This window comes from Gavialis gangeticus, unplaced genomic scaffold (genome assembly GCF_001723915.1).
Source record: "Gavialis gangeticus isolate Ggan-Ray unplaced genomic scaffold, GavGan_comp1, whole genome shotgun sequence".
NCBI classification, from domain to species: Eukaryota; Metazoa; Chordata; order Crocodylia; family Gavialidae; genus Gavialis; species Gavialis gangeticus.
The window spans coordinates 22,429,024-22,443,403 of NW_017729030.1; the positions used below are offsets into that span (position 1 = coordinate 22,429,024).

Consider the following 14,380-nt stretch of genomic DNA (forward strand, 5'->3'; position numbering starts at 1 on the left):
CTTTTTTACTTTTCATTCCATCCAGGAAGAGCAGACATCAACTGCTGAAACTTCCTTAGCCCAACAAAGGATTTTTGAACCTGAAAGCTTGCTTAAAAATTGTTCTCCAACTATTTAGTTGGTCTAATAAAAGATATCAGATTCACCCAAAGAACCTTGGCACACTGAATAAAAACCTTCTGTCCTAACAGTTTTGTATGTGCATGCAGCTGTTCCTGAGAGAGGGATAGCACAACTTTTCCACCTCTTGGCTGCAGAGCAACAAGCATTCTAAAATATTTCTTTTCCAAAGTCTCTCAGTTCTGGGTTTGTCACTGTCTCCTAGCATGACACCTGCTGACTCAACTACCTGTAAGAGGTATGCAGGAAACACCAGCGTCTTCTTTGTGGCCACAGTTGTGTTCTTGCCAGGAGCTCTTTGGGCACTGTTCTATTGACAGCTCATTCCCTGTACAACGCACTTCATCCAGCAGCACAGGGCCTGAACCTTCTCCAAAATAAGCTTGGCTCCATGCCTTGGCAATTCCCCTGTAAAAATATAAGGAAAGCCTCTAGAATACAAGCAGTCAGAAAGAGCTTTAATTTACTGATAGTAGCTAAAACTTTGGTTATCCTTTGATAAAGATGCTGCAATCCAACAACAGATTTTCAAATAGCAAATGGGAGTCACTATTTGATTGGCCATGGAAATCCAACCTATCTAATATGATGTGTAATAGCTACAGCCAATTTAATTTTATGGAGCCAACTTCATAGATTTCAAAGATGTTAGGGCTGTAAGGGACCTCAAAGATCATCAAGTCCAGCCCTGCCCCAGGGGCAGGAAGTCAGCTGGTGTCAAAGGATCCCATCCAAATAAGTATCTAAACGTTTCTTGAATGAGTCCAGAGTAGGTGGCTACACCACTTCTGGAGGGAGTCTATTCCAGGTCGTGGGGGCTCGGACAGTAAAAACATTTTTCCTTATGTCCAGACTAAAACAGACTTGAAGGAGTTTATGTCCATTGATCCTTGTTTTTCCTTGGGACGCTCTGGTGAACAGATATTTTCCCAGGTCCTGATGTACATCCCTTATGTACTTATAAGCAGCCACCAGATCCCACTCTGAGCCTGCACTTTTCCAGGCTGAAGAGTCCCATGGCTCTCAGCCTCTCTTCGTAAGGCCTATTCTCTTGCCCTCTGATCATGCACGTGGCTCTTCTCTGGACTCTCTTAAGCTTCTCCATGTCCTTCTTGAATTGTGGAGCGCAGAATTGGATACAGTACTCCAGCTGCACCCTCACTAAGACCGAGTACAGCAGGAGGATGACATCCTGAGATTTACTTGAGAAGCATCTATGGATGGAAGCCAGAGTTTTGTTTGCTTTACCAGCTGTGACATCACATTGGTGGCTCATGTTCATCTTGTGGTCAGTCATGACCCCCAAGTCTCTTCCAGCAGTGGTGCTAGCAAGCATAGCACTGCTGAGCCTATAAGTATGCTGCAGGGTTTTTTTCCTTGAGGTGGAGTACCATACATTTATCAGTATTGAATGTCATCAGGTTTGTATCTGCCCATTTACTAAGTTTATCCTGTCCTCAGGTGTGGACACTATGCCCCAAAGTTTAGTGTCATTGGCAAACTTAACCAGTGCGTTTCTGACACCAATGTCCACATCATTGGTAAAGATGTTAAACTTGGAGCATGTTGATTGTTTTTCCCTCACTGTCATATCATATTCATGTCTTGCCACATTCCACACAAGTTTGTGCACTAGACATCATCATCAGATCATATCATATTTTATTAACATATTTCCTCTTCTGTCCATTTAGAATTGTTATATTTGACTTTCCTAGGAAATAGCTCAGAGAAAAATGGACAGATAGACATGAACCATCCTGTCAAAATACTCATTTATTGCATGCAGGTAAAATAATTATCTCGTTCATTTCAGCTGTGACTTGCACGTGATTTCTTAAGCATCCTTATTAAATGTCAAGGCACCAATTTAAGGTAGGCAAGCTTGCTTACTCCCTTTTAACAGATTAAGAAACTGAAACACTGAGAGGTAAGTGGGCAAAAGTCACAGCAGATCAGTAACAGAACTGAGAACATAATTAAGATCTCTTAACTTGCCTTACATTTATTTGCACTAATGAAATGTATCTCCTCTTTCTCTTTCTTTTTCTGCTTCTTCAGGACAGCTTTAGAAATTCAAAATGTGTCCATGATGATCTATCAGGACCTTTCCAGCTATCACTGTTGGGACCTTATTAGCCATATCTGTTAATATTAATGATCTTAATTGCTTGATCCCTTCACATAGTGGTTCTTGTCCCTATTCTATCATGTATAAAGAATGCATAGTGTTTTATATAATTGAGGGGATCTGTGGGCTGTACAGAGAAATGGTTGACTATTGTAATTTCATTTCAATTAAACCCTTAAGTATTTATCATATATATGTTTGTTAAACTATTTTTGTGCATGGAGCTTTGTGCTACTTATTAATAATTAGCCTTGTGAGAGTTAGCCTATGTCACTCATATATTCTTAAATAGCAATCATCATCCTTTTGGAAACAGGGAGGATCCATTCTGTATATACCTAACTCAGTCCAAGTTTCAAATATTTTGCTCCAAGATTTAGTATTTCATCTCCTAAGCATTTTGCATATGCATAGATGTCTTATTGTTACCTTTACTCTCAGACTTCAATTTAAAAGTCTGATAGTCCATCCAGGTGAGATATTTATTTTTCTGCAACTGATCTTTTTAACTCAGGTAATTTGTGTGTGTGTCTGGGTTTTTTTTTATCCATTTGATCTTTGCTCATCCACTACATGGTACATGTCTTTGAGGTCAGGTATGCACATCATACTTTTACCAGTATAAGTGATTGGAAACTGGTTTATACCCATAACAGGAGTTAGGTGCACACAGACTGGGTTAAAAATGGTGAAATCCAGTCTAAGATTTGCCCCACCACTAAAGGGTGAATGTGTGTTCTGTTTGCTACCAATCTAAACTATGCCACTCACAAAAAACTGTGCAACTTAGAGCAATTCCACCTTGGGCTTTTTGAATGTCTGTACCTGCCTGAGTGCACTGCAAGCAAAGATAAGAAGGGATATCTAAAACAGGAAGAAAGATATCAGTAGCATTATTTTAAATGTGTCCAAACATGTCTTAATTAGCAGCATTTTCAGCCTCACTTTGCATGTACTGCAGGTAATGAAAATATCTGATTGGGGTGAGCTGGATAGTTCTGGTAAAGTAAATCACAGAGGCTAATGGAACCTAGAAGCTGCCTAAGGGCTTGTGCACACATAAAAGTTGTAGCTATACTGGTATTAAATTGCTTTTTCAGTGGGTGCTTCTACACATTCATTAATTCACCTTTGCCACTGGGCATTAAGTTTAGTACCTCTACTATGAGGTAGTAGACAGTCTGAATCAATCTTCCACGACTTTGTGCCCATTACTCCTGGGTTTCCCCTCGGGTGCCCTGGTGAACAGTTGCTCACCGAGCCCTTGATGTATTCCCCTAGCGGAGCAGTAAGCTGCTACCAGGTCCCCTCTCAGCTTTCTTTTCTTCAGGCTGAAGAGCTCCAGATCCCTTAGCCTTTCCATTAATAAAGATGTTGACAAGTACTACACTGAGCACTGACCCCTGTGGGACACCGCTGCCCACTTCTTGCTAGGATGACACAGATCCAGTCGCTGTGACTCTCAGCGTTGTATCCTGCAGCCAGTTTCTCACCCACCTGACTATCTCACAGTTATGCTCACAATCGATCGGGGTTACAGTACCTTCACACTATTAGCCCAGTGAACTGCTGTACTTGATCAGACCTTTGACTTTGATTATATGTTATGAATACATAATTATTATGTAATGTAGAATCTAAAGAACCAGACTACACTAAGACCAATTCTTTTCAAGCCCATGTGACTAAGCCATATTAATATCTAAATCAATAAATAGCCCAGTTTTCAAGGTGCTGAACCCTTTCAGATTTCATTGATTCTGATGGCAGTGAGAAGAGTACTCTAGACTACTTTTATGGACTACTAAATAAGGACAAAGGGCTCCTATACACATGCAGGGAGCCTGCTCTGATGCACTGGAAATCCATCACGTTGAAGCAGACTCCACTGAGCAAAGGCGCTGCACATCGCCACGCTGACAAGATAACGAGTGGGGTGATCTGAAATAAAACACACCCAATGAGCTTTAGCTCAAAGTGCCACACCACCATTTCTTCAGTGCAGGGATACATGGTAATGCTGATCTATGTGACATGTGGGCACTTTTAATTAGTGTGGCTCACCAAGGAAAGCGCTCAGCGCCGTGTCAGGCAACACATGTAAAAATGCCCTAGGAGCCCAGCTTTAAGGTTGTATTGAAAACGTTGGGATAAATTGATTACTTCTTTTAAGAATATAAGAACTTCCATTTACTGAGTCAGACCATAAGTCCATCTTGTGCAGCATCCTGTGTCACACAGGGCACACCTACATGTGCCCCTGAATGCACAGTTGGTACTGTGCAGTTATTATTTAGTACTTACAAGTACTAAAGTTGCCGGTACTGCACAGTCCCAGCAACACACGGTTGTTTTCGACCCTACTGCGCAGTAGTGGGGGCATCATGGTTAGTGCCCACTGACGCTACATTATTGGTCACCATAGCTTGCTGCTACAGCGACATAGTGTCTCGTGTCAATGAGCCCACTGTGGCAGAGAGTGGATGCTGAAAGGCACAGTGAACTGAGTATGACCAAGATTTTTTCCACTGTTTCTCTCTCACTTCTAAGGTCTAGGAAGTTCTGATACAGAGGCTGTATCCCTAACTCCCATGATCAATAGCAACTGATGCCCCTTTCCTCCAAGAATTTGTCCAATCCGTTTTTGGATCTAGCTAAACTGTCAGCTTCCACAACATCTGGTGGCAATGAGTTCCACACTTGAATTACACACTGTGAGAAACAGAATTTCCTTTTGTTACTTTTAAAACTTACTATCTTCTAGTTTCATTTTGTGACCCCTTGTTTCTGTATTGTAAGAGAAAGCAAATAATAAATCCCTATTTACTTTCTCTTTGCCATTTAGTTTTGTGTAAACCCTTATAGTGTCCCCCCTCAAGCATGTCTCTTCTAAATTGAATATGCCTGGCCTCTTCAGCCTCTCCTCATGTGGAAGCCCCTGCATATCACTAATCATCCTCGTTCCCCTTTTTCTGTACCTCCTCTAGTTCTTGTATATCCTTTATGAGGTGTGGGGACCAAAACGGTACAGTATTCAATGTGTAGATGCAACATGGTTTTATAAAAGGGCACAATGATACTTTTGTTAGTATATGGAAGTTTTCCATAAGGTAAATTCTATATGCTACCTGCAGACTGGCAGGCAGTTCTAATTGCTGGCATAAGTGAAACCATTTTGCATAACAGTTAACTCTGGACCACTGGTAGGAATTTTTTTAAGTATCTATATTTATCTGATTTAACACTTACATAATAAACTAACCACACACAAAACAAAATAATTCTGTTATAGTACTTCCTGTTTTTTGCATCTCATTGCACGGCTTCCATGGCATATGAACACATGAAAAAATGTACCTTTTAAGAGCCTACAGACATCAAGGAGATAATATTGTAATTGGTTTGAGTTTGGAAAGAGAGTATATTATACTCTAATGAGAATCTCTAGATTTCCAAAGCAGCAGAGACCACAAATAGGATTAATATAACAAGGGCAATTTGCGTTTATCAGAAAGTATGTGGGAAACCAAATAATGAAGTAAATGGACAGGATTCTCTGCTTACCATATTAACTCAAATATAAGATGAATGCAAGATAACCCTCCCTCCCAATAATTAGATTCTATATCTGAAAAATTTAGAAATTTGTTATAATTTTCCAGGTATAGAATCTAATTATAGATAGAATTTGTCCCTCTACAGCAGGGAAAATAAATCTGGGGGTCAAATAGCCCCCTTTGTCCTCTGCCCCTCCAACATTTACTCCCTGCAGCGCCTCCCCAGCCCCCTCCTTACTGTCAGACCCTGCTCTCCATGAGCCAAGAACATAGAAGCAAGGAGAAAATTTGAAAATACTGTGAAACACGTGCCAATAGTAATTTACATATAGACAAATTACTGTGGATACCCACAGACTTAGTTCATGCAGAATTGCTGTATTTTACCTGCTGCAAGTTTCAGCATAGGTATTCCATAAATACACTTTTAAGCAGCACTTCTGTACCTACTTATATGTAGTACAGTTTTTTGTTGTTTTTTTTTAATTTCATGTCTTGGGCCAAATCAGCCAAATCTGTTCCGAATTCTATCACCTGAGCAGAGCTCAATTATTCAAGTCTGTGGGGCTTCAGATACTCCCAAATCCATGGCAGGCAGCCTACATGCAAGCCCCAAACCCAGAGCTTTGGAGTTCAGATGCCCCCTAGTCTTGCTTGCCCCTAGCCAAAAGGCCATAGAATCAAGCTAGAGGGGGAGAGCCTGAGAGCAATATATGCATAATATTAGTCCAAGGCCAAAAGGCTCATTGTTTAGCATATAGTTCATTGGGTTCAGCCCCAGCAGAGTCAATAGCATTTTAAGCCATGATGACCCCACAGTTCAGCACTGTTCAGTATGTGTGTGTACTCCAGATATCCTCCCCATAAAGGATGTATGTGCTAATTAGACCTACCCCCCATGACTACAGCCAGGTGTAACCAGGTGTTCCTGTCATGAGTCCTGGGATCCTCTTCCAGAAAGTTATATGCAGATGAGTAGGAACCTACCAAATTCACAGCAGAAGTAAAGTGCATGGCAGCTCCTTTAATCTTGCATGTTCCCCCATGCGCAACTCACCCCTTGCCTCTCCTTCCACCCCCCCCAACCTCGCTGCTGATTAGCAGAGGACCCTGCCACTCCCCTCTGATCAGCAGGGAAGCTAAAACTGCATTTTTAAACATGGCGCCATTTTTACCTCCACACCAGTCAGCAGCAAACAGCAGATCTGTCTGGAGCTCCATATCCACTCAGCAACAGGAGGCAAAAATACACCATATTTAAAACCACAGTTTTTGCCTTCCCACTAATCAGGAACAAGCCACAAGCAAGACCCCTTCACCAATCAGCAGAGAGGGAAGGGGATGCACTGGAACCTGCAAGATTAAAGGAGCCACAGCACACCCCACTTCTGCCATGAATTCAGTAGGTCCCTACAGATGAGGCACAGGATGACCTGGTCTGGCTCTACCTCATGGAGGGCGGGGCAACATTAACCATAAGTGACAGGCTGAGAGAGGGGGTGACAGAGAGATTAAGATTTGGGACCCCATTTGGTGATGTTTCCCAGACATTTAAGGCTTGTAAAGGAACAGGAATTATTTGAAATGGGAAAGACAGATACAGCTCAGCTGTGGGAGTAAAAAGGAAGTCAAGATGTATTCAATGTAGTGGCTCACTGTGACTTCAGAGAAAGTTGGTGGTGATTGGGACTGAGCATAATGGGGGCTAAGATATATGCTATTCAGCCAAACTGCACTAAATGTAGTATTTTTAGTACCGAGGGGAGGATACCACAGCAGGCTCTGGCTATTTGGGTGCTAGCCTGTTACTGCAGTACCTTCAGGCCTGGTGTGTTCCCTGCAGAGGAAACACCCACCCATTTTTTTTTAAAGGTTACACATACCCCACACACACATGCACACAAAAAAAGGTTTTGATCAGTATGTTTCCCCAGTATGGGCCAAGTGTTTTATAGTCGTGCTTAGTGTTGTCTGCATTTAACTAACTTCATAGTTGGTTTCCATTACTGATCAAATGCTGCTTTTGGCAGCAGTTTAATGATAGGCAATGGGTGTATCTACACAAGACATTTATTGCACAGTTCACTAGCTGCAGAAGAGTCCAGTGTGCAAGCAGCAAGCCTTCCCACAGTGGCTACAGGTCCACTCATCAGATGGATGCTGAAGCACACTCTGCTTCAGCACAGTAAACTAGCTGCACAGTAAACATCTCAATGTCTACACATACACCCCTATTAGGCTGGAGTAAACTAATTTACTCCACAGCAGGTATGGCCATCCAACATCTTGACAGATGAAGAGACGCGACAAATCCAGTCAGTCAGTAGTGCTTGGCAGTGGTGTAGCAGAGTCCAGTGTGCAAGCAGCAAGCCTTCCCACAGTGGCTACAGGTCCACTCATCAGATGGATGCTGAAGCACACTCTGCTTCCTGGCTCACCTGTGGGCCTCATCCTGGGCCCTCTGATGGCTCTCCATGGTGACTGCACCAGCCTTGACCTAACTTCTATAGACTAAGTGGTTGTTAGGACTGTGCGAAGCTTTGGTCCCTGATTCAATTTGGTGAAGATTTGGCATGATTTGGTGGCCAAATCTCCAAATCTGAATTGAATCAGAGGACCCTTTTAATCTCCCTGAATTGAATCGGAACCCTCTGAATCAATTCAGAGAGATTTGGAAAGATTTAGAGATTTGAACATAGACACAGCTTTAAATGTTTTTTCCACATACCTCTAGGTACCAGGCAGCTTGTGAACACTGTGATGCTGGGGTGCATGGAGTGTCCCACAGAAGCATGGGGGGCTCCCTAGCATGCTCAGCAGTGGACCTGGAAGTGGATCAGAAGCACTTCCAGTTCACTTCCGGGTCCAACAGGCAGCATGTGGGGGTGCCCCCCCATACCCCGCCATGGCTCGGCAACTGGTGCCTCCTGGGTCTGGGGGGGTGCACCTACGGTCCCCCCGTGGACGATCAACAAGCCACAAGGGGTGTGGGGGGGGCTCCCCAGCATGCTCCCTGGTGGACCTGGAAGTGAACCGTAGGTGCTTAGGGTGCACTTCCGGGTTCACTGCCAAGCATGTGGAGGGCCCCCCCCCCACTCCTGTAGGACACTCCATGAGTGCCAGTATTGCACCGTTCACAAGCCACACTGGTACCTCAAGGTATGTAGAAAAAGCTTTTAAAGCTGTGTCTATGTCCAAATTGCTGATTCTCCGAATCCTCAGATTCAGATTTGGCTGAATCTAATCAGGGACAATGATCCAAATCCACGAATCAAATCACTGTCCCTGATTCGGGCTGAATCCAAATCAAATAAGGCCTGCTTCACACACCTCTAGTGGTTGTGGGCAGAGTTCTCCCAGCTGTCAGTGGGAGTTGTCTTCGGCAGAAGATCTTCAGACACACATTCCACGTATCTCAGCCAGTGAAGCCTGCAAGTACCCAGCAGTCTGCATAGACTGTAGGCTGGTCCTCTCAAGGATCTTGCTGGTGGTGATGTTGGTCCCAAGTGACTCCAAGGATTGTCCTGAGACAGCAAAGGTGAAAGCTTTTTAACCTCCACTCCTGTTTGGAGTATATGACCCAGATTTCACAATCCTAAAGGAGGTTACTGAGGATATAAGTAGCCTGATAGATGGAACCCTTTGTGTTCATAGTTAGCAACTCATTGTTCCAGACATGTGACATAAGTTTGCTGAAGGTGACAGAGGCTGTGCCAATTCTCACATCAAGTTTTCCATCAAGGCACAGTGAGCTGGTAAGAGTTTAGCTGAGATAGCAGAAGTGGATTACACTGTCCACAGCTTCATTATTGCCATAGATTTTTGGGTGAGATGTTGGTGCCCTGTAACATGACAACTGTTTTCTTGATAATGACTGCCATGCCAAACTTGATGCATGCATCAGAGAACTTGTTCATCATAATCTGCAATTCATTAGGTGAGTTACAGACTAATGCAGCATCATCTACAAAGAGCAGATCCCGGATTGTGAGCTGGGTGACATGCCTTTTGCTCTGAAATCATCTGATTTTGAACAAGCTGCTGTCCGTTCTCAATTCAGTTAGTATACCAGATTAATCATTTCCAAAAGTGTACTTGAAAAGCATAGAGAAGATGCCAAAGCCAGTAAGTGCTAAAACACAGCCTTGCTTCATGCCAGTCTCAATGCTAAACTCTGATGATGTTTCATTTCTTATTGGATGCTTGTCTTCATTCCCTCATGGAATTCCTTAAATAGGAAGAACACCTTTTGTGGATTGCAAATTTTCCAAAAGAATCTTGTAGATGCCATTCCTGCTAACCATGTGAAAGGCCTTTTGTACATCAGCAAGTACTACATAGGGGGTTGTTCATGGCTTTTCTCTTGCAACAAACAGTGTGAAGAACATGTCAGTCATGGAGCACCCAGCTCTGAACCCACACTGGCTCTCAGGGGTGACTCTCTCAACAGGGACTTGGTGTCTTTTCAGCAGGACCCTTGCAAGCACCTTGCCAACCACACTGAACAGAGATATCCCTCAGTAGTTGTTGCAGTCTGCTCTGTCCCCTTTATTTTTGTATAGAGCAATTACTTTTGCATCTATCAGATCCTGGGGTATATGGCTTTTTCCCCAATAGGCACAGAGTAGTGTTTGCATGTCACTTGCAAGCTTTCTCCCCACTACATTTAGGAGCTCCAGAGGTATCTGTCCATTGCCTGCTGCTTTCCCAGGCGCAATCTCTTTGACAGCTTTCTCTACATCTTCGAGAGTTGGTGTTTGGTCCAGCTCCTGCATCATTGGAAGCTGGGGAAAGGCAGCTAAAGCAGCATACAAGTACTAAATACAAGTACTATCCTGCTGCAGAGTAAAAAAACTCCACAGCAGTACGTGTATAGATGCTGGAGGGGCTGGCTGGGGCATGAGGGTGCTTTCAGTATGGGAGCTGCCTGCCAATTAGCCTCACCCATGCCCCAGTCAGCCTGTTCACTGCATATTGAGCTGCAGAGAGCAGCCTTAGGCTTGCAAGCTGACACCCAGGGCCCCCTACCAACTCGGCTGCTCCGACCCAGTTCATAATGCTGTGCGTGAATAAACTACAGAGCTTATTGCTCTGGAGTTTATTGCTCCCAGGCGCATGTTCAAACCAGGAGCAATACACTCTGAAGCAATAAGCTCCAGAGTTTATTCATGCACCTTAATTGCTCATGTAGATGTGTCCAGTGTATTTAATGAGGTTTCTTTGTATGTGAATATAAGATGAGAAACTGAAGTAAATACAGTAATCCTTGGTGTTCTTATTTTGTAGTAAAGCTAAAAGAAAGCTGAAAAGGCATAGGAAGCTATTCCTGACAAGTTTTATTTTATGATGTGCAGTAAATTTCCAGACATGTTAACTATAACCTAAATTATTTTTCATTTTGTAACTACTGAGTCCTTCTCCTGTTTCTGAAACTTCAACCCAGGGTTTATGAGCATAAACCTGTCAAGACATCCTCGTTCCTTATAAATCTCTCTAAATTTGCCTCTACTTACAAAGGAGCTCCTATTAGTCACTTTTACTCTGAAGATAAAGTAGATCCATGACCGAAATAAAATCTATGAAAATTAAGCAAAAGCAAATGACTTTTTTAATGTAATAAGTAATGTTGAGTAATGATGATTGTAAGTAACTTTCCCAGTGACACTAAATGCAGTTCAGGAATTATTGGAACTTAATGGGCATGTCTACACAAAATGCTATGTTGCCATAGCTCGTTGATACTTGTGCACTGAATGGGGCACTATCATGTAATTAGAATTATCATAACGCATATGCACAAAAACCTTACATTGAGATTACATGAGTATTCTAGAAACCTGCCATTTGAGTACTTGGTTTTGTAACTTTAACATTCTTTTCACGTAACTTTTTGCATGTGATTTCCTCAGTTTATAAAAAGTAACCTGAAAAGAAGAGAAATCCATCATGATCTCCACATGGTTCATCACCAGGGATAGAAACTTTTAGATCAGGGCTGTCCAACTGGTGGCCAAACAGGCCACATGTGGCCCCTAAGGGGTAAATCGCAGGCCCCAGACTCCTATTCCAGGAACCGCTCCCCCTTTTGCTGTTCCTTTCCTGAGTCTCTGGGCCCCCGCTCCCTCCTGCTTTTGCTGCTTCCCAGGTGTGAGATGGGACAGCATGGATATGGAAAACAAGATTCTTGTGGTCAGGGACCCCAGGGGAATCAAAGAGAACCCATTCAGTATAGAGGTGCTGCCGCAGTACAGCAGGAGTCCGCTGCCATGAGATGAGGGTAGAGGAACTATGTGGCATTGCATATCTGCCTGGTGTGGCAGGGGCCACATGGCACAGAGAGTAACATGATGCAGCAGGGGGCTATGTGGTGATTGGCTAGGGGTTCTGTGGTCCCCAGCCACTAAAGTTGGACAACCCTATTTTAGACCTATTATACAGACCTCTGCCTTCTGAGCTGATAGCAGTAGTAGGGCCACCACTAGAGGGCAATGAGGAACACATTTTGCTGACAGTTTGACTACAAGGCTGTTTGCTCAGAGAGAGCACAAGAGTGTGTAGAGGGACTCGGGTTTTGTAGCAAAATGGACTCCAGTACCTAAAGGCTTGTATTCCTTGAATGTCCCAGGCCCCTCTACTGTCATCACCCTCCATGGCTCTTCATCCCAGCCTCATGCCCTGGGCAATAGAGACATACCTGATAGAGTTTGCACTGGAGTGCCAGAATGGAACCAAGGATAGATGTTGCCATGAACAGCCACATTAGCCCTCCCCTGACCCACAACCTCTGTAGACTGATATAACAAAATACAATGCAGAGCCCTTAGTTTAGCAGCAACTACAGAGCCAGGAAAGGGTTAACCTGACTACTGGCAATGACAATTCTCCTTAGCAGTGGCATTTCCCCTGGGGAGTAAGGATACAGCTGATGAGGGGACTCAGCTATGTGCTGCTACAGCCTTGAGCCTGCCTCCATTCCAGCTTCCCTTTTCACTAAGTGAAAGGGAGTGCCCAGAGCTTCCCTTATGCTACTGGCTCCATGTCTCCATCTCCTTCACTACTGTGGTTTCTCATTTTCCTCCTTAATCTGGATCCTCACCCCTTAGCATTTTAGTCAAGCAGGTTCCTACATCTCTTTCTTGCTGGCTCTCAGAGTACTGAAGAAAAACATGATGAAAAGAAAAATCCCTGCATTCAGCTCTCATGCCAGGAGGAATAAGTCCTGCTTAGCTTCTGTAGACTCAGGACAGAACATACCTAACCTGAAATTTTCAAAGGACCATGAGCTGGTCAAATGTGGGGACAAGGATGGAATGGGAAACACCCCTGACAGCAAAGTGATGCCCCTGAAAATTCTACGTCCCCACTCCAATTCATTGAGCCCCCAAGGTCCCATTGAAATGGTTATAAGAAATTTTTACAGCATGTTTCCTTAACCTCTTGCTTAGAAATGTTTGGACCATGTTTGAAATTGTCTAACAAGAAATCTTGGTTAGCCTGAAACAGATACCTGGCATGGAAAATATCAGGCTTAACATGGACTCCCTTTGACATTCCTGAGGTTTGCTCTTTAATTTTCCTGCTTTGTTGTTGAAGTAAAACATATTTAGAAAAAGACGAACCCAAGGCCAAGCTGCCTACAAACCACTTCCGCATCTGCATCATCCCACTGGTCATCGCAGATAGTCCCCCACTGGCCAGCATGGTAGACTTCTACTCTTCCTTCATAAGCATTGCTCCCATCAGCCAGGCGTATTGGAATAAAGACAGAGGCTAAAGTTAAACACAAAGCAAAGGAAAATGTCATTTATTTCCAGAGATGTTATTTATAAGACATAGATAAATGGAGATAGTTAAGGCTTACCTGGCAAGAATTAAAAAACTTTGTAATCAGTCTCATTTCAAGATTTATCAAGTTAAAGAATAGCTCATATTGACAGAGTATTATTATACAGATGAGAAGCCATACTGAATTTACCTGTGTAATGGTATGCAAGTGCCTGTGCATTTACAGAAACTTAGGGCAGTCAGGAAAAATTCAGCCGTCATTCATGGGAACTGCACCAGTATAAGCAATGGCCACATTTGCTTCACTGACTTAATCATGGACTCAGTGGAAAATCCTGTCCCCCTTGAATGCAGTGAAAAAATTCCTGATCACAAGCTGTACCTTTCATTTGAAGTATTTAATGAATATGCTTTCCTCTAACCTCTTGGCTGGATGCATTCTTTGCTTATGCTGGAACCAACAGGCCCCCTCCTGTGCCTCTCCTTCAATGTCTACATACCTCAGCAAGAAGGTATAATGACATAAAAAAGACAAATTAATATATTTAACTTGACCTGCTTTTAGTGTTTGAAAAAGTTAACAAACGTATGTTATCTAAATGACAGTTGAATCATGACAACTGAATCATGACAAATGCATGATTCAATGCAGTTTTTGCTCTTCATTCAATTAACTTTTACCCTATTATCTTTCCATTTACTGCTATGCTGAAGATGAATCTTAGAATTTCTGCAGACTCATCTAGCCATTTCACCTGTCATGACATCAGATCGTATTGTTTTTTCA

The 14,380-nt window shown here is 43.1% G+C and overlaps 1 protein-coding gene across 1 annotated transcript in view; it reads right to left on the reverse strand.

Annotated features, from left to right (window-relative positions):
- The window catches only part of PRSS12 (protease, serine 12), a 147,754-nt gene that overhangs the window by 87,100 nt on the left and 46,274 nt on the right, over window positions 1-14,380 (reverse strand). Inside the window, exons 5-6 of the mRNA XM_019521823.1 lie at window positions 13,428-13,578; window positions 350-528 (exon numbers count right to left, since the gene is read on the reverse strand). Coding sequence (XP_019377368.1) covers window positions 350-528; window positions 13,428-13,578 — 330 coding nt within the window. The remainder of the gene's footprint in view (window positions 1-349; window positions 529-13,427; window positions 13,579-14,380) is intronic.